Consider the following 26,191-nt stretch of genomic DNA (forward strand, 5'->3'; position numbering starts at 1 on the left):
CCCACTATCTGGTGCTGAGGATGCGATGAAAGAGACTGAAGGGAGAGATAAAGAGAATTAAGGAGGCTGTGATGAAGCAGGGAGGGGTGAATAATTAATGGGCTGTATTCAATTGTGAAAACCCAAGATGCACACAAGACGGTAAATACGCAAATTGGAAAGGAGAGAAATCATAGCTTTTCATTTTTCAAGTACAACAAAGGAGTCTGGAATTAAGAGGCTTTCATCAATGTGGAAATTATGTTTGTGAGACCATGACTCTGTGTAAGCAGTTAGCCTCATACAGAAAGAAGCCTAGAATCCAATACTGCATGTTTCCCACTCAAAGCCACAAAGTCTGTGGCCACAGCTACTGTTACAGCATAACGATGTTGGACAGAGTCGGCAGGAAAGAGCAATGACTCATTTCAGCCTCAATGTTTTTTTTTCTGTTTGGATACTGTATGGAACATTGCCTCGTTTTTAGTAACGAGATTATGGGTTGGGTTTAATATGCATTTCTGTGATCTAGGACATGAATTCTTTGCTGTGAACCACATAAACAGATGAGTACAATAAGTATATCAGCACATGTTAGACGGCTGTGATCATTTAACTTGAACCTTCAGACGATCATCCAACAGAACTTTAACCCGTTTGTTTGGTCTGATGCCAAATCCCACAGTCATTAAGTAACAGTTTTAGTTACTTAAATTACTGGATTTATGATGGTCACGTTTGAGAAGCTGGGACAATAAAATACTGTGAAAATGAGTCTGACAATACAGTCAATGAAAGATTTCTAATGATGAAGTTGGCATCTAAGTAAACAAAATTTGGACTGTGTAACAGGTAATGACTGGACACTGACTTGTGGTGTGAGTGATGGACAGGTAGACAGGCCATTAATGCCTTGGACCATGGCTCCTGTCACTTACTTAACTGCCTGTGAATCGGAGGCTTGGTGGACCACAGAGACCACCCTGTGGCTGAACTCAGGGCTACTGACCCGCAGATGTTTTCCGAAAGACATACTGTGATTGTGGGGTCAACGTTTTTTCGAAATTGAGTTCACAGAGTCAAGTGAAGTATATTTGCATAGCTGCTCATCATAATAATGATCTTGAACAGCAGGTTTATAATCCCACCCACACACATACCAACATCATGCTGCTGAAGGAACAGCTGCTATAAGACGACATGAGTTAGACAGATGAGTGAAAGGCTAAAGGAAGGACACACAAACAGCAACATTGCGTCTTGATGTTTTAATGGTTAGCATCTTTTAAACATACAAATATCTTCCAACTTGCTGTAACATTTGTTGAACTGTAACAGTCCTCGTGCACCACTTCTTTGCAGCCCTCTAGCCTCTAATGGTTTGAAGGACACTTTCTGCCAAGACTCGCAGAATACAGTTTGGAGAAGTGGCAGACTTTAAAAAGAGCACACTGGCATCCCAATTAGCCATGATGCAAAGCTTACAACCTACCACACGCTTTTATTCACTGTTTGCCTTCTTGTTTTCATCTCACAGTTTCCTCCTCGCTGCCCAGTGAGCATGTTTGATGAGATTAGGAAAAGGGAGAAAACTGACTTTTATAAAATCTTTAGTCTGGGGATTAAATCCATGTCATCGGACCAAAGGCTGGCTGAGCCTCCTTTGAAGCTGTAGAGATCCCTCTAAGAAGAGATGAATGGTAAAATAGTGAAAGATTTGAGCACTGAGCACAAATAGACTGATCTCTAGTTTCTTAGTAATGATGCCACTAAAAAGAAAAGACGACAGTGTGAAGAAGCGAGTGCTTCTTAGGCTTCTGTTGTGATGTAGACAGAGACCTTTGATTCCAGCTCAGAAGTGTGTGACCTTATGCTAAAGCAGCTTAACATCAATAAATCATTACACAACACAATGCATACAGTTACAGTACCAAGATGCAACGCAGCTGTTGGGTTACTGTCAGAGACACATGTGGTACAGTCTTCATGACCACAACAGTGCACTGTTGTGGTCATATATATATATATATATATAACATATTGTTCACAAACAATATGTTATTTTTTGAAATTTTCTCTGCAGTCTGTGCTCTGAGCATATAAACGGGGAGGGTGACCATCAAAGGAAGCGGCTGGGATTAGTTTAGCACAAAGCTGAAAACAGCTACCTTCCAATCCTGCTCCCAGAACCTCAAAGGCTCACTAATTAACATGTTCTAGCTTGTTTCTTTAATCTGCACAAAAAAAATCTTTTCCATTGCGTTTCGTTTGTTTCTTGGTTGAAATTAGTTGCTCAGCAACTGGCAGAGACCACTGGTGAAGGTGGAGCCAGAAACATTTCCATTTGGGCTCAAACCAGAGTTACCTTCTACTGTATATCAAAGACAGATGTTTCTGCTGCCTCAATGTTAAAAGACATTCTTAGGCAGGAAATAGTCTTGTGAACATGTAAGATACAGTAGAGAAGGGTGAGAAAAAATCAAAAGGAAACTGAATGAGTTTAAATATTATCCAACATTTGGTGTAACGTTTGTTTGCAAAGTGGACATTGTATGAAAATTGCAGTTTATTATAACCATTGATCATTTGTGTTTCCATATTACAGTAATCAGAAGTGCAGATATGATACTGAGAATTTTCACACAGATAGATAGTCAAAATTAAACTGTTTTCTGTTTTTATTAAGGTGCTGCTGCTGTGACCTGCTGACACCAAGTAAATCACAGTGTATTTGACAAACCAACACTGCTCTGGGAGCTTTTCTTTAGAAATAGAAGCTGAATAACTTGTTTTGTTATACAGGTAAAGCAGTTTGAATAAAGCATGGTAGGTCAGGCTGGGTGGCACAGATTATTATCTCTGTTTCTTGGTTGACAACGTCCAGCTGCTCAACAGTGGACCCCTATCAGGCTTTGTCTCACTTTGCTTGGTTTGTCCTGGAAACAATCTTTTGGTATTAAAGTAGAAATAGTCAGTCAGATCTCGCAGCCAAAACATGAGCAGACACTGTCAACACGTTGCCTCCTGTTCAGTAGTTGGAGCTGATTCTGAAACTGGGACTGGTGCAGACAGTCAGACATCACTGTCTGATGCTTAGAGCTGCGAGAAATATTTAGGAGCTTCTAATGCTCCCGTTCTCCGCTCGTCTTTTCAAACATAATGTCTTCTTTAAGTGCTTCTGGAACAGGCAGCTTTCCTTTGCAGCCCACGTCTGCATGTTGCAACGCACAAGAGAAGTGAATGGTGGTGTTCTCATAATAAAAAAAAAACACTTTATCCATTCAAGCATGCCTCAACACTGAAACCCTCTTTGACAGGGTGGCAGCAACCAGAGGGTTGCGGTATTCTTGGCTTCTGTCTCCAGAAGCGTAGATAAACCGGGCTATACTTAGACGCTGAATGTGTGATTTGAAATATGTGATTCCTCACAAATACGTCTTTGCCCTCCTCTGTCACCACAGAGGGAGGTGTTCTCTGAGCATTTGCTTTTTGTGATAAAACTATATCCACTGCACACTCTGAAATGTGCTCAGCTCTGTTTGCCAGCCATTACCCCACTATTAGGTGCTGCTCTAAGGGAAAGATGCATTGGATTCAGAGAGTGTTGTACTGTACATGGCAGCTGCCACAATTGCGCTTCATTTGATTCTTGTGCAGCAGACACAAACAGTGTTTCATTGTGGTGATCAAGCTTAAGAAATACATGCCTGTTACCTTCTTTCCTCCTAGTAATATCTGGCTTCAGTATAAATGAAGAGGTTGGAAAATGAAGAGCTACATACATATTGTTTATATCTGTCGTGTGTCTTTGATAGCTGCCCATTTGGCTGGGCCAGCTTAGTTTAATTTAGTAATTGAACCTTTTCAAAACAATGGGCACAATTGCCTGTATGTGTGTTATTGTTTTGTTGGTGTATGTTGTTTTCCCTCATATAATACTTCCAGGTTACATGTCACCCCAATTACGGTGATGAACCTGTCACACGTGGGGTGGCAGCGCGCAATCGGCAGAAGCTGGTTGCGCTGCTAAAGGTAGGACGTTCCCAGCTGCTCTCTGCTCTTCGTAAGATAGTGGGCTTAGAAGCTAAGTACAGTGTTTGAAATTAGGGAACAAATTTTTTGTGGTGTAACTATGTTGCTGCTATCTTATCTGGCATATCATATTTACTTTGGCGGGACAAAATGAAGACCGTAAATTACCGAAGAATTAATCTAATCTACTGTACTGTACATACTGCCTTGCTCACAATAGGAGAACGGTGAAGGGAGGCGAGTGACGGTGTGCTGACCATACCCCCCTTTTTTCCGATTTGTTATAGGTAGGTTATGATGGTAAATGAAGATGTATGCATACCTGTACTGTATTTTGTTTTATTCTACTTTTGTAAATTATTTTGTGGAAGTTGTGGACATGAGCATGGAGGGTTTTGGTAATATCATAAAGCTGCCAGATGTTATACTTAATTTTATATCATAATGTTTACTGCAAACTGTGTGTATACACACACACACACACACACACACACACACACACACACACACACACACACACACACACACACACACACACACACACACACACACACACACACACACACACATTGCATATTGCATTTGGGTTATACATGTATCATAATGAAATAATACATCTGTGAAGAGCTGGTCAAAAGCATGAATGTTCATGTGGCTACTTCATTTGGCACATTTAGGACGTTCTGATCCACAGACTGAGCTCCTTAGCAGCACAGCTACAGTTTGCATTGATGTTGTAAACTGTGGTGAGACATGAAAAAATAGTTCAAGCAAAGTGGGACACACACGTACTGTGGCCTCCTTGTCTTTTAATGCTCCACTGCCTCAAACACATATTGTATGAGAAAAAAAGTCCTCAATTAGGAATGAAGCAAACAACGACAAAACCACAGTGGCCTGCATCTCCTTGACATGTTGGAACATGACAGAGCCTTGCTGACTACTGTCTACACTTAATTTACATATTTGGTACATGCAGAAGACACTGTGTCACTGATGCTACTTTGGCTTCAGCCAGTTCAATTTGGCTAATGTAATTATTTCTATTGTCTTGAGCTACAGTATAGACAGCTACAGCTGCTTGATTCTACATTTTGGTTGACGAGAGAGAGTCTTGAGGTGCCTGATGTCCGTCATGGAGCTGGAGTCTGGTGTCTAGAGCTACTATGTAATGCAGTTGTGTGCACACGCTGCCTTCTCTCTATTCCTTTCAAGCGTTTTCTATGCTTGCAGCCTCCTAGCCTTGATTTTGTCCTCACCACCTTGAATGTGACATTATACAAGGAACATTTCACTTAAAATTAATGTGACACTGACTCACAGTATGATCCATCAATTGTGATTTGTGGTTTTACCACAAAGGTTACTGTGCACTCTTAAAGGAAAACTATGCTTCATCTCACATCATCCCGTTGTCTAACAGAGGTGATGTAGGGCTCCTCCATGGGGAGGCATAGGAAGCAACGATACTGCGTGACATGAAAGACAATTAATGTATTAACACTCTCTGTGGAAGATTGCTGCAATTTGAGTTAGTCCTGACTAAAGCTCAGATCATATTTTAGAAAAAGTGACTCACAGCAAGCAAACATGCTAAATTCTGCCATAATATAAAGTAAGAAAAAAATAAAACACTTACCTCACTTATGAACCCAGACTTTCCCTGAGAGTTAACCTGATTTTAGTTTTTCATGATCAAAGGATTCCAGTAATAGTCTGCGCCTCCACTGGTGTAATGAGGATGCTAATAGCTAATTATAGACACTGGGTCCTGCATGGTTAAAGGTAAACAAACACAGGCTGAAGCTTCAGAACTTAGGGCAAGTCAGTGGAGGACTAATAATAGCAACACAAGTCATATGTACATTGAGAAAATGTATTAATCTATAGTCCACATAATAGTGGTGGGCGATACTGCAAGCTTTGGTGTCGATCAGATACCAAGTAAATACTGGACTTTTTGATAATTACTACATTATCAAATTTAAATACATTTTTATGACTTTCAGGTGTGTTAAATTGTATTATTAATTTAATAAATCCCAACAGTAAATATAAATATATAATATAAATTGGTGGTGTTTCCACTATATTTAACCTTTTTGCAGATTATACAGGTTGTCGTTGTTTCATTTTCAGCTTGAAAATATAGCCACACACTGCTACTCTCTTCTACTTAATTGCATCCTTCTGTTTCGTCTGTGTCCTCCTTATGCTTGTTTATTTGCTGGCCCGAGTCGATGATTCACGTGAGATCTCAAAGCAACAGGGGGGGGTTGTTAGTGCGTGTCTGCTTCCTGGTCTGGTCTGCTTTCTGGCATACAGGTGCACACGCAAGCACTTAGAGACGCAGACAGACGAGATAGTTAGTTCGCCTCTAAAAAAAATTGCAGCAGGGGTAAAAATCCAGTCAAAGTATCAATATTTTTGTCAAGGTATCGAACGATATCAAATCTTGCGTTGGTATCAATATTATCAATATTAGGATCCGCCCACATCTACCACATAAGCAAAGAAAGCAAACTACCCATTCACATGATACTGTAACATTACATGATCTCGTCCTACAGGTGCTTCACGCCCAGTGTTGCTGCAGAATCTCTCAAGATGACACCGATACCAAATACTCGGGCCATGCTCAGTCCATAGATTATTCTGTCGCTGAGAGCAAATGCTAACAGAAAGCTAACGTAAACTGGTGTTCCATATGAAAGAGTGACCATGTTAACTGGTGATTGATTTCCGGTTAGTTGTCTACCTGGGTAAAATCCTGTTAGCTGCCCTTGTTAATGTCTTGTTTTACATTACAGATCTGTTAGAGTTTAATTTTAACGTCCCAATTTATGTGTAAGCATGGTATAGCCCTACTAAGTCTACAGGTACAAATTTGGTTGTGCACACACAGATCTGGTTTAACATGCACAGATTAATTTGTGGACACACAAATCTGGTTAGTGACGCACAGCTTGGCTTACGCACACCCAAATCTAATTTGACCCTAATTTGACTTCATATGCACTCTCTCAAACACCAGTGACTCACTCGTTTCAGAGGATCAGTCACTACTATTCTTGGCAATAAGACATGCCTTCATTGTTGACAACAACAGTCGAGCATCAGGTTGACGTCAATAATAATTAAACTCCCGTTCCTTTTGTACTTCAGCCGATACTGACACAAGAATTGTCAGTGTTAAGCTAAGATGAGGCAGCTGAACATTCAGATTTTTCCCTGTGAGGGAGTTCTTCACTTTTAAACATGAACCTTTTTAAACTTGAAGCTGGTTGTGAAGGAGGAAACTAATGTCACATGCAGGTATGTTTGTTTATATGCCCCACCTAGAGCAAGCTGCATGATTCACACACAGACAAACATGCAGCAGCAACATGTCTTGTGCTGACGTTAACTCTGTCTATCGGCCTTTTGGGCCCAAGTCTCTCCTCTGCTACAGCAGCCAAAATATCAGTTGTGTGTCGGATTAGGATGTCACCCTCGCACATGCCGGCTTCACTCTGACTGACTTATTAGAAGGATGCATGTGCTTGCACAGATGACAGGATAGAAAACTGAGGGTTCTGTCCTTCTGGGTATTCTTTGCTTCTAACTTTATAGAAAATGTAGAAAACTGCAAACCATGACAGAAATGTGGAAAGGTTGCAGCAGCATTGTTTCTGTTTCACAGCGTTTCCTGTGAATGACAGGTCATTTCCTGTCTTATTATAGTAGTCACTTCCAGTTTTATTTCATCTTGTCTGAGGGTTGTGTAGTCAGAGGTGTTGGAATGGCTCAGAGTGGGGGTAGAGGTCATTGAATGCAGCAGTGGAGACAGGGTGGGGGTGGGCAACTGGTCGAATCTATTGAAAAACAGATTCAGGTCGTAAACCCACTTCTGGTCTCCCTCAGCCTGAGTGCCGGGCTCCTTGTATTTAGTGATGGTTCTCACCCCCCACCACACTCCGCTGACATTGTTCTGCTGCAGATGCTCCTCCATCTTCCTCTTGTAGCTTGCCTTTCCTTGCCTGATGTTGCATCTCATCTCCTTCTGCACAGCTTTCAGCTCCACCTTGTTGCCTGATTTAAAAGCCCTCATCTTCTCCTTCAGGAGGGCCTTTATCTCAGGAGTAATCCAGGGTTTATTGTTGGAGAAGTGCCATACTGTCCTGGTGGGTACTGTGTTCTCCACACAGAAATTGATGTAGTTTGTTCAATAGTCAATGTCCCCATGTGGACTACACAGTTCCTCCCACACAGTAGTGTCAAAACAGTCCTTCAGAGCCTACTCGGTCTCATCAGTCTCATTAGTCCACAGCTGCCTCACCTGTGTGGGAGACAGCTGGTTGCCTGCATACAAAGGGTTTGTACACGGGCAGGAGATGAACCAGGTTGTGGTCAGATCTTAACAAGGGGGGGTGTGCAGTTGAGGTGTATGCCTCCTTGGTTTTGGCATACAGTAAATCCAATGTTCTGTCGTCTCTGGTGAGGCATGAGACATACTGGGTGAATATTGGCAGTGTGGACGATGGAGGGGCATGGTTGAAGTCTCCCGAGTTGAAGAGAAGGGCATTTGGGCTCTGGGTCAGGAGTCTATTTACCACTGAGTGCAGAACATCACACGCAGCTTCACCGTTAGCCGAGGGGGGCTAATATACACAGCTATCGTGATAATGTGGTGTACCTCTGCAGGTAGAATGGCCTCATGCTAATGGTTAACAGTTTAATGTCCTTGTTACAGATCTGTACTTTAACAGTGGTGTGAGTGGATTTACACCATCTGTTATTCACAAATACTGCCAGTCCTCCTCTCTCCCTCCATTGTCCTGTCCGCTCGCGTCAGCTGGAATCTGTCCAGGGCCACGGCCATGTCCGGCGCTGTTAGCCATGTCTCTGTAAACACCATGACGCTAGCTTGCCAGACTTCCCTCTGATGCTGGGTGAGAACGGTTAGCTCATCCATCTTGTTAGGAAGCGATCTCTCGTTCCCCATGACAATGGATGGCAGGGTGGGTTGGTACCGTCTCCTTTTAGCCCAACACAGAGCTGCAGCTCGGGTTCCCCGTCTTCTCCGCTTCAGCTCACGGGGAACCTCAGGTCTTCCTTGGTGTAGCGTTGGCGCGTCACAGAATGCTAACATCTGGTCCCTGGTGTAAACAATGGGACCATGGCTGTATGCGGGGTTCCGAGACGCAAGAGCGAAAAGTATAGAAACAATTAAAAAGACCAGAGCAATCTACATCTACCCCCATAGTGCAGTACCCACATTCACACAAACGGGGAGCTGCTGCAAAAGGCTGCCACTCGGGGGCGCCGCCAAAAAATATAGTCACCATTATTCACCTCAGTCCTCTGCCAGATTGTCGTGTGTTATCCACCACCGTTTGAATGTTACTCTAAAGTTTGTATATCCTGCTAGTAATTGAGCTTGTACCGTAGCGAAAGCCTAACCGATCAGTTGCCAACCTGGAAACCTTTAAGACCAATCTCTGCCTGCTACTTACCTGTACCTCTGCTGAATGCTCTCTGTGTGCTGAATTCTGCCTGTCTATTGACCAAGATGACTGAATTAAATCTCATTATCATTCATCTGCCTGTCTCTGAGCCGTGCATGTGGGTCCGCCATATTCGAGATTGTGACAGCTGGGAGCAGATTTTAGCTCTGGGCTTTTTTAGTTCCACTGAAATGCTTTGAACAGTCAACACTAACTGAGCAGCTTTAGGCACTTACTTCAGAAAACACTAAAACAAAAGCTAAAACGTCTTTTACTGATTGACAGGTTTGATATAATGTAAACCTCAAGCTTGGTTTAATCATAATGTTTTTACAGTGAGGTGCACTCACTGTGGTGTGAGGTTGCTGACTTTGGATGGCAGCTGGCGAGGAGATGGTGGCTGATTCAGAATTTGCAATTTGCCTGCATCAACCTTTGATCATATGGCAGTAAAACTGTTTGTACCTTTTTTAAAGTGTTCTTATGTCTCTTGATTTCAGCATTTTATCTCTTACTAGCTCTTGAATATTTTTTATTATTACATAGATAAATCACCAATTCTCTTGTGGCCATTAAACTTTTCTATGCTTGTAACAAATTTAAGCAATTTGTCCTCAATTGAAACATCAGAGCAGTGTGTGTGGTGCTGCTCAAATGATGAAAGAAAAGAGTTCACAGACAAAACTAGTTCCCACATTAGCAAGACAACTTCTTTAAAAATCGAGTCATAAAGCAGCACAATTTTCATTTGATGGCAATCGTCACTTAACTTCAGTGGTCTTTTAAAGTAACTCAACAAAATGAATAATTTCAGGTTCCACCACAAAACAAGGGTCAAAGTAAGGATTACTCAAATGCAGCTTTAATTATAATGTCACTTGACAAACATGACATTTTTGATTATTTCTGTAACTTGAATGGTAACATTAACATCAATTGGAGGTTGTCTACTATTGTGTCACACCCATTGTTGCTACTGTATATTCTCTACCTCAAACACTGCAGGCGGCTGATGTTATCTGTTTATCTCAGACAGTCTGCAGGCAGTGCTTCAGAGCGATGACGAGCTGTGTTCTTACCTCCGACCAGAGGATTGTCCAGCTCTCAGCACAGCTTTCTGCTTGTGTGACTTCATCGAGTTGTAATCACAATGATGAAGAACGGTTTGATTTCAAACCTAAATATTCTGCCTTCGGTTCTCAGATTATGATCTCACAGTATATTGCCATATAACATTATTATCTACACAAACAGGAATGCAATCACATCGTCAAATTAAATAGCTATTTCCAACCGCCCATGCTGCTAATCTCTAAAGACAAAACAGAATGTTCTGCAGAACTATTATGGTCCTAACACAAGGCTGCTTCGATCCCAGTTCATGTGTATCAAATCTATTTCTTCCATTGTGTCATTGCACAAAGTTGAATCAAATCGTCACAAATCAGACACGTTGCTTTTTTACCTTTGCACATCATTCCTTCTCGTCTGGGTTTCCCCTGGAACGAGATGCTTTGCCGTGACTGGTAGGTCTTCATCCATTATGGATGCTATGTTTTAGGAGGATGATCTGTGGAGGGTGATATAAATATCTCCTTCTGGTTCCCAGCAGGATGAGAGAAACAGCACAAGACGGGGCCACTCTGCAGTGTTAGAGTGGGGCATCTTTATTATTTGATCTGATGTGCAAAGTAAAAGAACATAGGAACACACGCGACTTAGAGAGCTGAGCTGTGGATAATTTATGAGTCACGGCAAATCTCTTGATGCTTCAGTGCAATAGTTCTCCAAATATATGTTTAACTGTACTTTGCTACTAAACATAAAGAAAAGAATGTCAGTAAAAGAGTCCTGACTGATGCCTACTTAATCCTAATTGAAGTAAATGAACAACGCTGTATCAGAGCTCCACAGTGATGTGTTTGACAGCTGATGCACAGTGTTCTGACTCTGAAGGCCTTTTTCCCTTTGTGTCCTCTGTTACAACGCAGCAGGAGTCTGCGTGTTAGCATACAGAGGCAGCATGAAGCCGGGTATGACAGAGAGGTGCGTTTGCGTTGATGGTCAGCTGAGAGCTGCAGGCTTCTCCCACTGTGCGCAGATCTAATGCTCGTTATAAAGGTTATAAAGTCGATGGAAAGGTGCCAAACAGCAGCAAATCAGTTATGCTCAAGGCACATAGAAATAATTCAGTGTAGTGCGCAGAAAGCAGCTGAGGGACAGAAAAGATTTCCTGTGCACTGCTGGGTATTATTTCGACTACGAGACTAAAACTACTTTTCTGGTGCCATCATGCTGCACGGTTCAGAATGTGATTTTAATTAAAACATGGGGCGCAACCTCTGAGCTTGTATTGTTTACATTGATCTAAGTAAGACTTTGTGGATAATTACATAAAGGAGACAAAAGCTGCCCGAGCCAAACTCCCACGTCCTCTACACACCACTACTGAAATAAGAATCATTATTTTATTTCAGGTCCTATTACCGTTTCTTCACAATCTCACACAGGTCTCCTCTCTTTGCAGATTCCTGCTGTGGAGCCCACCGGGACTTTTGGCTGGCTTGAAGGACCATAAGGAGAAATGAAATGCTCCCAAGTGGTTGGGTAAAAGCAGAGAATAGAGGCGCAGCTGCTTTTGTTATTGCTTTTTAAGAACTCTCTGTGGACAAAGTTTGGTTAATGCATATAGCCACTACACACAGGTGCAACATACTGTAGAAGAAAGAACACGGTGGGAGAGACAATAAAACAAGGCTGCATGTGAAATTAGAATTACATGGTTTGCGTCAGAGAGAGAAGACAGAGGAGACTTCTGAAGATGTCTGCGCTCTGAAAACAGCTGCCGCCAACCTTCAGGAGAGTTGTATGTGTGTGTACAGTCCTCTCTCACTTTCAAAGAATCTGAATTTGTATTTGGATGCAGATTTAGCCGTTCATCATGACTGTACAGGAAGGCTTTGAGCGAGTGCGGACTGGCTGCCACAGAGGCATCTGCTGCCGGGTGTTGCAGCTGCTACTGCTGCTGACTAGCTTTTTCTCAGTTGTCCTGACAGCCAAACCCAAAATGCCAGGCCACACACACCTCAACTCGATACGCATTGACGGGGACATTTCACTAGGTGGGCTGTTCCCCGTGCACGCAAGGGGGAACGATGGCAAAGCCTGCGGAGAGCTGAAGAAGGAGAAAGGGATTCACCGGCTGGAGGCCATGCTGTTTGCCCTGGACCGTATAAATAATGACAATGAGCTTCTGCCTAATATCACTCTGGGGGCGCGCATCCTGGACACCTGCTCCCGGGACACACATGCTCTGGAGCAGTCGCTGACATTTGTACAGGCGCTGATTGAGAAAGATTCAACGGATGTCAAGTGTCTCAGCGGAGGGCCGCCCATCATCACAAAGCCTGAGCGAGTGGTGGGAGTGATAGGTGCGTCTGCCAGCTCCGTGTCAATCATGGTGGCCAACATCCTTCGCCTCTTCAAGGTCAGTCGCTTCCACATATTGGCTCTTTACTTCAAGGTTTTTTATTTTACTTAAACAAAGACTGTGTCACAGCATTAAGTCTCGTTCTACATTTACAAGCATGGAACCATGAGCCTATTCCACTACTACTGAATATACTGTATTGTGCAATTAGAAAGAAAGACTACATACAGCTAACATGATGTGTAACACAGTAAAGTGGAAAAGTTACTACAGCCTGGTTTTATTCTATGTCCTTTGATATAAAGACCAATAAAAAACATCTGATCATAATTGAGCCTCAGCATGAAGCAGATATACTGTAGATTCAGAAACACAAACATCAAACAATCAAAGTCAAAACAGCCCCCATGATTCAGCTTGTACTAACAGCTTGATATGATTTTCTGATTTGGGCCCAATATTGGTTCAGTTCCTTAAGTTTTAAGGCATTTGCTTTTGCACAGTTCTGTCTCCACCAGTTTTAAATTTAATGTTGGTGACTCTCTAACATGTGAATTCTTTCTTCTTTATGATATTATTGTTTTACTGGCGTCCTCTTGCCTTTCCTGTCAGGAAAAAATGACCTCAAATTTGTTTTGAGAGGTTTCTGGTTCAGAGCAGAGCATTTAGGCCAAACAGCTCCACTTGTTTTGTCTTTCCATCGGGAGTGGTTTTGTTCAGATACAGTTTTGCAAACCCACAGTAGCTTTAATGCCTTTTGGCAGAAAAGCCTCATACTGTTCCAAACAGTTTTCAGTCACTCGTCCTTGTTGTACTTGGCCTGTCATGGACTTAAGCATTTTACATGCTCAGTGAGGCCTGTGATGGTCTGAAACACAGCTCACTGTTAGGTTCATGTTTCTTGGAGCATTGAAGGATCTGACCTTGGGCTGAACATGTGACGTCTGCCTTAGAGCTGTCTGTGAAGAAGTGCCCAGTGAACCCACAACCAACATGTGTTTTATAATGACAACTGCTTCACTCGGACCACTGCTCATGAGTTAGCTCTTGGCATTGAGCTAACACACACCAGCTTTTTATTTGTCAAATAAATAATAGTTTAATAGGAAAATAATTATAACATGTTTGTCTGAGGTCAGTGTAAGTTAGAATGAAAGAATGAATCATACAAAGTTGCGACTTTACTTCTAATTCTTAACTTTGGTAAATAAGTGAAAAGGCAAAGAAATCCATTGGTTTTCAAATAGGCTTGAACACAATAAGCAGCCCTAGTATTCACCCACGCTTCATCTTTTGAAAGGATACAGAGGAGATAAGGTTTGAATCACCTGCTGTGACATTGACTCAACAATGTCTCTGTGTCTACTGTAATTCAAGGGCTGACTAACCACTTAGCCGAGGGCACAAAGGTGAAGAGTGCAGCATCACAAGCCGGACCGATGTGCCACATGTCAACTCTAATAAAGCGCTGCACTCCATCTGCTCTGCTTTTTATCAGATGCATAGACTTTCTGACACAAATCTGGCGTCTCACTTCTTCGAGTGCTGTGCACATTATCCTTCCCCCTGAGCAAATAGGAAGCTGGTGAGGTGCATCACATTTTGTTACCGTTGTGATGGACAGTTTTGCTTTTAGAAAAGAATATAAGAAAAATATATACTCCTCTTGATTATTGGTTTGTTTTTTTGTTTTGATTTAAATTTTATTTATATAGCGCCAAATCACAACTAGGTTATTTCAAGGCACTTTACAAGGTAAGGTTTAAGACCTTACACAACTAAACCCAACAGATCCCACATACAGCAAGCCTTTAATTACAATTTGACAGCAACAGTGGAGAGGAAAAACTCTCTTATAAGTTTAGAACCAGAGTGAGCAGACAGTGATGTGAAGAAAGTGTGAAAGAAACATTAGGACCGTATACACTAGATATGCAATATTCAATGTATTGTATCAGAATGTTCTATATTATATTATATAAATATATATATATTATATATCCTTCTGAATCTACAACAGTATCAGTTATGTATAAAGTTAATCTTCTTATTTATCAGGATTGCAATCCCTTTTTGTTTAGAATTGTAACCGGCTAAGTAAGCATGTGGGAACTCTGGAGGTGCCAGAGTGTAGTCTACAGTATAATTTTGGGAATATGAGTTTATTGTAGTAAAGCAATGTAAGAAAAGTACATTCCAAGTGACAATGTTGTCACTTGTGATCCCATAACTTACCTGACTGGCATGGATTACTAGTCTTGTGTGCATAATGTGTGACAGACTTTAGGTGTATGACTGAACTTGAGTACCTGTGTGTTGTCTATGTATGTGCACATGTTTTTGCCTGTACGGTAGATGTAAAAGTGTGGCTGCATTAGAACTACACAGCTGACTGACTATGTGAAATGGGAATAGGGAAGAGGCGGATGTACAGAGTGTGGATTAAAAGTGGGTGATGAGAAAAGAGTGAAAGAAAAGAAGATGATGGTCTCATTTCTTAAAATTATGGAAGCACACTGAGTTCCAACCAACCACGTACCTCCTCTAGCACATTGTCCCTCATTCTGTCCTCATACCAGTCTGGACGTTGATATTTAGATATTTATTCATATGATATACAGTGTTTATGATAAGTGGACAATGTTTGCCAGAATCTTCAGTCCTACTTTTTCTCTCTTTAAAGCATCTAAGCAAGAAACGCCAAACATCTATGAATATCGATAAACACTTCAAGTGTAGCCACTGCAGCCTTTTACTGTACATGTAGAGGAGACATCTTGAAAATCCTCATGCAGGTTTATTTGCCATCACCAAGCTCAATTGCAGCAAAACTATTTGCACACACTTCTTAATGACAGTGCTAATCATGTGACTGCTCCAGCTTTTGCTCCAGCCCCAACTGTTCCACCAGACGAGGCTCTTAGTGCCGCCAAGCTCCTTGTGAAGGGCACATGAACCGCCAGAGGAGGGCCTGTCCACTCACAGGCTTGTGAGACGTCTTCACACAGCTAATTGGCAAGCTTCTGCCTGAGAAGGATATTGCCAGTGAGTTGTGTTCTTAGGACCGCATGCCAAATCCTTCAGTAAAAGCAAATTATTTAAGCTTTTCCCTTTAAACTGCACCAAGACATTGTGCTCCTGGGCAAGAAATAAAACAAACGTGGTGCTACTTAGATTCTGATTGGTCCTACAGTAGATGGACTGAGAGGATGCACAAGTTATTCATCCTCTGGTCTGAGGTCAAATCAAGCAGGAGGTTTTTAATGGACCTTAAAGGCCTTAAAGCTATCAGCCCAATGGACTTAAACAGCTGCGTCGACAGGTCCTTGGGCACAACTGACAAATCCCACAGAGGGACGAAGTAGAAAGCGACAGGATGTTTTATTCTGAGCAAGAAATTACTAAAAATACCTCTCTGAACACCATTAATGACAAGAAACATAGACTCTGATACTTGAACTGCCAATGCCGTCGTCAGCAGAGAAATGGAGATTGTGAGTCAACTGCTCACACAATCACCTGTGCAGTGAGTGGTTTTAGAAGAAGTCATTAGTTGACCAGGTCCTAAATATCACAACAGTGCAGAATAACAATACGCTGCTCCTATTTGCACAATCACTGGAATCAGCTGGAAGGAGGTGAGAGGACAGAGCTCTTCTAGGTAAGAGTAAGGTAGGACCTAATCAGACGTATCTATACAAGGAGCTAAAATCTGGTAAATATTTAATCAATAGACACTGAACCCAAAATAGCAAACATCCACAGAAGCTTTGCCGTTTTGTCAGCATTTCCCTAATGCTTCCCCCTAAAGTTTCCACAGACGTAGAAGAAGGAAGAGATTGGCAGTGGCGCCTCTTTAAGGATCATCCTCTGGATTTATTTCCTGTAGGTTTTTAAATGAACATAGTGATGAACCAGGAAGCTTGAAAGGCTTTAATCACCCAATCTGTTTTGCACTTGATAGACGGAACATGTTTTTTATGAATCGCACTGATACCAAAACAAGAAAGCATGGAAATGTGGGGCCTGGAAGTAGCCTCAGGTGAGAAGAATGTACAGATTTTAATATTTTTATATTAATACTACACAATGTCATAAAATGAAAACATATGAGGTAATTTCTTTGAATGTAGTCCATGAACATCTCTGCTTGTTTTGGTTTTTAAAACGTGCCCGTAAACATTATGCAAACTAATGAAATAATGGAAACAATTTAAAACATGCCTTTACTGTTGCTTTTATACATGGCTTTATCTTAATTATTTAGTTGATTAGATGAGATGGGTTTGAGAAGAACGATGCTTTGGGCATAAAACTGTAAAAATGTTAATAATATTTTATAATGTAGATTGGATAATGGAGTTTTGCAGTAACAACAACCTTGTGCATAAAGGAAAGTCTGTACTGTAACTATTAAAATGCAAAAACAGAAGGAAGTTGCTTTTGTTTTCTCTTAGTTTTTAGTAGTGGGATAATGATGAACTGAAGCAGAAGACGAGTCAAGGACGACGTGGACACAAGACGACTGTAATACTGTGAAGTATGAGAATGGAAACATCAGCAATATTCTTCAAACATCACTCTGCTGCAGTTAAGCGTAATCCTCTGCGCTTTGGGCTATTGACTGATAAGTAAAGCTAATGTAGTATGGTTCTGGTTCTTTTCTCCATCATTAACATCACATAAAACTATAAGTAGGACTCCTCTGAGTAGCTAAGAAGGTTTTAGTCCTCACCGCTTCTCCCTAATGGCGTAAAGTCTGGTCTTATTTTTCTTTTTCTCACCTGAACAGTAAGTTTGCAGATTATACAGTGTTTAGTTTGTTGTGTCGTACATTCGGTCACTCAATCTAGTAAAGATAATCCACCACCATTGGAATTTTGCAGCCTACGCTGTTCAAAGAGCTCATGAGACCAGACTTTGTTTCACTGTTTTGTTCACTGGGAAACTGTAATTGGCTTCATACTTGCGATTGTTGTGCAGCTCCTTCCGTTTGGGCTTTTCCTTATCCTCCTTACAGTCTTAAAGTGGCTGAGTGAAGTGTTTGCTCAGCGCTTCAGAGCAGGATACCACCATCCCCATAGCGTGTCATGAATATTTTACTATATTACGTAATTTACGCCCAGGGATTGGGGTTGAAAGCTCCCTCCCTGCCTCCCCTAATCATTGGGTCCAGCACTTGGTCTGATTTTTATAATTTGGGTCTTTATAATGCTATATACTGTAAGCAGGAGCAAAGTGCACTTGCACTTGAAGTAATTAGAGGTTGGTTGCTTATGATACTCAGGACACATTGAGCGTAATTAAAGCCAAAGGCTTCTGATTGTGTCTTACTGAAAATGGCTGCACTGACTAGCTGCTGGGGGATGGTTCTGCAGCAGCACACGCTGTGTTTCAGGTATCCAATCTGACATACTTAATCAAACAAAAGGGTAGGTGGGGTGGCATGGACTCAAACACAACATCCATCTAAATTAGCTACAAACACACGCAGTCAGTCTCTCGTATGACGAGAATTGAGCTGTGGAGACAAAGCAGAGCTGGAATCCAGGTAAGACGTATCGAGGTAACTAGTTGCCTTTTGTCTGTGAAACACACACTTTCCAGCCGCCTCTCTCTTCTTTCATTAGAGAGCGAGCAGGAAGCCCCCAGGCACAGTACCTGACTCTGACTTTCCTTCAGCATTCCACCATGTGGAGACAGGGCTTTTATTGGATCAGCTGACAGTGAAGATGCACTGAAGCTTTAGACTAAATAGGTTTTAGCTATGAATCTATATACTGTAAGTCAAAAGAAATTATGGAGCTGAGACACATCACTGCAGATAGATCATAATCCCCTCATCACAGCACCTTGGACCTGGGTGGTGATTAATTAAGGAGAACTAGGTTGGGACAGGGCAATTCCATAACCAACTCATTCTCTGAACCCCCCCTCCCACGCACACACACACACACACACACACACACACACACACACACACACACACACACACACACACACACACACACACACACACACACACACACACACACACACACACACACAACCAGGAAGCACTAACAAACAAGCTTTTGTTTTCAGTGTTTTTACAGACCAGTGGGCTTTCCGCGGTTCTGTCTGAGCAGGCTCAATCAATGGAGCTGAAGCATGGAGCTCCTCAGACCCAGATTGCAGACGCCCCCCCACCTGGAGCATGAACAGGACCGCTTCGATGCAGGATTAGTTCAGACTCAACTCACTTTGCCCACCTAGGCTCAAACTGTCTGTTCTCCAGACGGCCGTGAGTGAAGGTTGCCCACAACCTCACCTTTGATTCCTGGCACCATTTCATCCCCTTTCTCTTGTCATTTGCAAATCCCTTTGCTGGCAATCTGAGCCACTGCTGGTGATCGCCGAGCACACTGACAAACAGCTACTGTAGTGTGACCATCTCCTCCTGTGCATTCTCTTTCTGGACATGTTGGGTTTTAGTAAAATTAAATTCTGGCATTTTATTAGTGTGCAGCAGCAGCAGCAGAATTACAGCGGCAGCTGGCAGGAGACAATGAAATGTCTCCTTTCTTTAAACGTAAGATTTCATTGTGTTGAACACAGCTGTGAAATCCTCAAAGCCAAGAGGGACAGCAAAGAGCATGACATAATCACCAGCTATGCTTACTTATATTGTCTGAGTTTGAGCTGTCACTACACCAGTTTAGACCAGTTTTGTTTTCTATAAAAGTGCAGAAACAAACAAACTCGAAAAACAAAAAGCAACAGACAGCAGGTTTTTCCTGTGAACGAGTGTGGGCTTGAAGGCTTTCTCCTGTCTCACCTGCATAATCCCCCCTTCAACCCACCGATTCATCACTGTCCTGCTTAACATTCACTCACACTTTAACAATGGTCTGAGAAAACAAAGAAATCAAGGACCTGAAACAGGTTTAAATTAAAAGCAGTCGATAGCGCCATGACAGCTTCCTTATTGATTGTGGGAAAAGAGAAAAGAGAAAACGTGACAGTGATGACCCGGAGAATGCAGTTATTTCTTTCTTAATACATTTAACCATGTGTTTATCTACGCCAAAAGTGATTTTTGGCTGCTCTGTAGGCATGCTAGTGTTAACTTTCTTCCAGAGAATCTGGAATCTCCCTGTCCATATGCCTCACTGGCAGCAAGTACACTGTGTAACCTGATCTAACGAATGAAAGAAGAACTGACTAGTCTGACAACAGACCAGTGACTTACTAAGCACAGTGACTTATTTAACAATTCCGACTTCGCACATCTCTCTGCTAATAAATATAAACAAGAAAAGGTCAATATAATAAAACTTTTATACAGCCACCACAAGGTTGCCTGAGATCTTAAAGGAACTGTTCTGTCAGCCAGCCGAGCAGCAGGGACACAAACACAAAGTTTGGCCTCTTTCAGGCTAAGTAGTTTAGGCGTTATCCAGCCTTGCAGCACACAAGACACACAGAGGCTACCATGAGTCACTGCTGTGTCACACAGAGACTTTGTGCTTGGAGCCAGTTGGGATTTACCATGAACACAGGACATTCAAGTAATCATTTCGGAATAAATAACTCTGGGGGAGTTCAGCGCTTCAGCTTTGTGACCTTGCTTTTGTTAATTAACTACAATGTTGTAAAATTACTCATTTAGAATAAAACTGTTTTTTCTGTTCAGTGTGTAAAGTGACAGATTTATAGATCTGATGGTCAATACACTTTGACACAACTTCATGTCAACAAACTAAACTTTAACACTTGACAAACTTTATCTTAACAATTAATTAGTACATCTTTGTTTATTTATTTGTTTTATAAAGTTACAGCACATATTTATACATGAGCAACATTTTCTCATTGATTGCACATTATTCCTTTTTTGTTATCTTGATAACCAATGCTGCAGTAACACCCTGTGGTTGACAGGCAACATTATAAAACAGTGTCTTGTTTTTCTATGAGCTCCTACTATGTTGAGCTTTGTCAACTAAGAAAGAATGAGGCTCCATATACTGTATTTGATTTTCAGAAATTATAAGAAAAGACAGATTTTCTTGCCTGTCATTCTAATTACTTTTGACTAAACACCAAAAGAGTCCCAGGGACACTGATGGGTGTGGGTGTAGGTTCTATTCTGTGCAGCCAGGCGTTGTGTGTTGTACACACGCTAGTTTACTGCAGCATAATTACACCTGTATAAAACACTTTCTCCACTAGAAATTGTCCAGCAGTTGTCTTTGTTCACTGCTCTGAGGGTAATTTGCACAATTATTGTTAGCAAAAATTGGGATGTAAGTTTACTCTGAGCATGTGGGCAGACTTAAAATTCATCTAAAATACTCCTTCTACCCACACTTCAAATGGCTGCCTGCCTGTGTACGTTAGTTAGCGCCCGTGACAAAAACAGTAATAAGAATAGTTATAAAAAAGATTGCTAGTTGTTTCCATTGAGGCCCCCTTTGCCACAGATATTTTGTGAAATCTTCTTAGGAACCAGCATTTGATGTTTCCCGTTGAAGCACTGTTTTGTGTCCTGAGGTGCTTTGTCTTAGTGATTGCTGATATGGCTCACTCAAATCTATTTATTCCACTGCTTAACATGCAATATGCCCACATAACAAATGCTACTGTACAGGTTGAGTTCTCTTACCTGAACATTATACATCATTGGTAACATGGTCTGTTACTATTTTGGCTTGGTGGCTCAGTGCTGATTTGGGGAGCGGAAGGTCTCAGGTTCACCAGAGCACCAAGTGTGTCCTTGGGTAAGACACTTCGCACAAGCTCCTTGCATGCCAGCCCACTGGGTTAAATGCAGAAAACCAATGACAACAAAGACTTTCTTTCTTTATCTTTTTGAAAAAATATCATATACACATTTGAAGATGATGCGATGTTCTTGATAAATTACCATTTTCAAACTCCAGGAGCTCAATAGTTATTGTAAAGGGGTTTCTGCTTCTCATCCCACATTCCTTTTATTGTTTTCATAGATAATTTCTTCTCCGATTCATCTCTACCCTGCTAGGTTGTCCAGTAAATTGAGATGTGATTCTTGGCTTTAGCAGAGCTGTAAGCTATAACACTAATAAATGAAATGTCAATAGAGTGGCCATTTAACCACATGTCATAACAGTGTCATGTCCCCCACTTCATCCTCTATGACTCTCTAAATCAGGGAAAGGATTTACTGCTCCTAATATTACACATCCTGTCTTTTGTGTGTGGCTCAGTGTCACAGCAATGTCAACAGCCCAGAATAGAAACCTGCAGACCCCACTGACCCGGATGGAGGATGACTATTCACTATACAATGGTGAGAGTTAATGAAGTGGAGGCACTTTAGAGTGTCTGTCTCAAGATCATGTCTTGTCTGTTATTTTATGAATATATAAATGAATTCACTTTATAAACTGTACATGTGACTTAAAATGAAAATGACATTTAAAACATGTATTTCATGTAAATGAGAACTAGCTTTTTCAGTATAACTTAAAATATTCCTCAATACAAGCAATTAAGAGCCAAGCAGGGGAAACTTTAGATAATTATATTTAATTAAAGACAGGAGGTAGTTATGCCTATTGCGAGGGTGAAACTCACTTTTACACAAACAGAAATTTGTTTTAATGGTACTTAGTCATCTCTGAAGCCCTGAGGAAACGCTGGCTTTAAACTGTGTGTTTTCCTTTTGGTGCACAGCTGCACAACATAAAGGTTAGAGCCACACAAGGAGGATAACAGGATGACAGTTTACTAATTGAATCTGAAGCTATGAAATTAGATGCAATTCAACCTGTGAGGAGAAATGATTTCAATAGCAAAAGCAGTGGTTACATTACAAAAGGGATGGGTCCAGCTGGTCAACTGTCTCCTCACAGCGTTTTCCTCTAAAACAGATACAGTGATTCAGTCACAGGTGTAAAAGCCATTAGCATCCACTCAGTGGATTTTTTTTCTCACAGTTAATCAAGTAATTGGCATCAATGAAATCATCAGTTGTGTGACATAAAGAAGTGAGTCTGCAGTTACAATTTTTTTTATGTTTTTACTTTTACCTTGTGTTTGTGAATTTTTTACTGCAAAGCACAAATTTCTGAGCAGCCGGACCAATGTTAATGTTGCACCTATTGCAGAAATTATGGGAGATTACTTTTCTGTTAGCAACATCAGTTTAATTGATAAACAAGCCGAGGTACTGTACCAGTGGCGTGGGATGAGGTTCATGGCTGGTGAGGCACAAAGTCCTCAAGAGTCAGATTTTTAAATCATAATACCTTAAAAGTGATTTAATTGTCAAAATGCATATTACTACTGGTCATATCATCATACATATCTCACCTAAAGGAACATTTGGTCTTGAAGGAACATAAAAAAGTAATGTCACAAAAAACGTTGATAAACACTAGGCAGGTTGTACAAAGTCATGGTGTAGAATAAATCCGTCTGAAGGCTGCAAACATTATACTGGAGACAAAATGTGAAACAGAAAGGGAATGTGCTTTGTATAAGCTCATTTACTGACAGTTTCAGCATCAGGGCTGGGGCTCCCCTTGCTGACGCCTCACTTCCGATTTCTCGCCATATTAGACCAGGAAATGAGCAAATCTATCGATTTTTACTTGTTAAGATAATTGAAATTATAGGAAAAAATATATATGAACATAAATTAATTTCTATGTTTTTTTGTTTTTTTTGGTCATGTCATGTTATGGTATTGTCAGGCGAGGTGAGACCCCGCCTCTCCTGCCTACCCTGACCACACGTCACTGAGAGGTACTGTCTGTGGATACTGCTTTGTTCAGTGTCAGCTGAAAGTACTACTACCACAAATCTGCACTGTTCTGTTAAAGTAATAAGTTGAAGCAAAGTAACAACCGTTGACAGACTTGATGATGATTTTCAGCAAATCCACTTATTGTTATGAATATTACATGCTGCCGTCAGTCTTCTACCAGCGTTTCTTCCTATTTCCATTTGCAGGTCTTCAACTTGAAAGATCAGTCCTAGGTGAAAAGCCTAGTTTGCTTACACACAGAGAAGTTGGCTGTCTGTTGGCATCAGTGTCAAAGCACACACAGGAATGACTAGATTGAAACACTCTGGCAATCAGGCTGCTCTGCTTACAGATATTAGCTAGGCACAGCTTGATTTGAGCAGCACAGACTGCAGGCACATTCACTCAGCCCACTCTGTTGTCTCATAACTGCTGCAAGCTCCATGTACCATCAATGCTTTCCACCGCCCCACTTCTCTTTTCTGCAAGTCAAGCTGTAAAAAAGAGTTTTAAAATATTTAAAACCAACTATTGGGGTTTGCAGAGGAGGCTTTTCTCTCGCTTTCCCAGTTAAGTTGTACAGTGTATGTAAGCTGACCTTGATGTAGTTCACTATTAAGCAACGACCCTTTTAAGCAAGTTAAAAGGGAAGATAAAATTAGAATTTGGATAATAATTAGATAATTTTAAACAGATTAAGCAAATTTACATTTCTTTTAGCATTGTCATGTACTGGTTTGAATGCTATAGAACATAAAGAAAATGACCCCCTAGACACAACGTTCGAATTACTGAGCTGACCCTGAAGGCATCCAGATACTGATACAGTAGGAGTTTAAACATTTAGTTTAGTTAGTATTTTATAGTTAGCATTTATTTGAAAGTGTCTTGTTGTGAACTGTTTGCTACTAAATTACAGAGATTCTATTTCAAATAAAGAGATAAAACCTACCCTAACTTTTAGCGTTAGTGGATGACTAGGTGGTTGGAATATGTTCCTGCCAAGAAGCTTTGTGCTGGAGATGTATAGATAAAATATAATAGAACGCTTCTCTTTTGTACCAGTTTAAATTCTTAAAACTTTTCTTTTCCAACACACTTGTTCATTTGATTTTGGTCTTTCAATACACGTCCGACACTGCACCGCCAAAGCACACAGATCGATGGTAGAGTCAGAGGCTTTAAAAGCTGCCAGGATGAATGGTTGGCCGAGTGCTTTGAATTATTCAATGGCGCTGTGGATTCGTCAGTCTCTTTTGAGCTGACCGGACTGTTTACCCTGCTACCTTCTAAAGTAGACCGGCCGAGATGTCAGATATTAGAAAAGATGTTTTTCGTTTATAATTTTCCATCTGTGTGCCATTAGTACCTACTGTACAGGTAGAGCATGATTCTCATCATTGGCACCTTTCTCTATATCGATGGTGAGGTGACACATATGAATGACACGACACGATTCTGTTCAGTCCCTGTAGAAATGAACAACCAGGGAAGTACATGGAGACCGGATCGTTTTCTGAATGAAGAAAACTAAAGCAGAAGAGAAGTAAAAGGCCACAAACTGGTTTTACTGTAGGTTGATGGCAGGAAAAGGATTTTAAAGAAAGACCTTTAGGCCTTTATCTGGCTGTTCTTTATTGGGTAGTGGCTGTAATGGCTTTCCAGGATTTGAACGCAGAATCTCCCTAAGCAAGAATCACACCCATGACCAACATGAAAACTTTTCCTTTTCCACGAATCAGTAATTCTCTAAAAACTCTAAATTAAATGCAAAAAACTCTAAATTAAATGCAAAATCTACTACAAACTCCCCTTTTCCCACTAATCATTTCCCACTAATGGCTGAGGCTAGAGATTTCAAAATGGCACCCGGCTCTGGGGTCACTCTCTTTAGCCACAGGAGCACATGAGGTGAGTCAATCAATGTCCATCTGATTCATTTAAACCTGTAAAATAAAAATACTTTAAACTATGATTATGGGTTGTATTATTTTGATATTTCCAAACAATTAAACAGTTAATGAATTTATGCTGTGTGGAGTTTATTGGCAATGGAGACGACCTCCATTACACTGTTTAATTAAAAAGAGACATGAAGTCACATTTTCGTTTTATACATATTTCAGGACTTAGTTAAAGCACAGAAAAAAATAAAACAAAATAATGCCTCACCATAAAAAAAAAAAAAATGAAACGATTTTTACTCACATTTTACTCATTAGTGCAATCACTCACTAGAGCTGGTGTGGGGTATGTTAATATAAAAGGATGTGTCCTGAAATCAACAGGATTTCCTAACAGGTAAATCCTTAGATTTACTGCACTGTTTGAAGAAATGCTTCTAAGTGCAGCTCACACAAACGTCGTCGACTCCACTCCAGTCGACACCTGTTCCCATTTATTCCCGAAAACTGAGACACTCAGGCCTGTCTGACAGAGCTCGGAGGGACCAGATCTAATTAACTTTCACTCCTTAAACGCAACTACCCC

General features: G+C 41.1%; 1 protein-coding gene across 4 annotated transcripts in view; it reads left to right on the forward strand.

Annotated features, from left to right (window-relative positions):
- LOC114858214 (metabotropic glutamate receptor 4-like) overlaps positions 1-26,191 on the forward strand; it is a 168,978-nt gene that overhangs the window by 39,146 nt on the left and 103,641 nt on the right. For all 4 annotated transcript variants that reach the window (XM_055510197.1, XM_055510196.1, XM_029155137.3 and 1 more), the window contains one exon: positions 12,025-12,984. In XM_055510197.1, coding sequence (XP_055366172.1) covers positions 12,439-12,984 — 546 coding nt within the window. In that variant the 5' untranslated portion in view covers positions 12,025-12,438. The remainder of the gene's footprint in view (positions 1-12,024; positions 12,985-26,191) is intronic.

This window comes from Betta splendens, chromosome 7, assembly GCF_900634795.4.
Source record: "Betta splendens chromosome 7, fBetSpl5.4, whole genome shotgun sequence".
Lineage (NCBI taxonomy): Eukaryota > Metazoa > Chordata > Actinopteri > Anabantiformes > Osphronemidae > Betta > Betta splendens.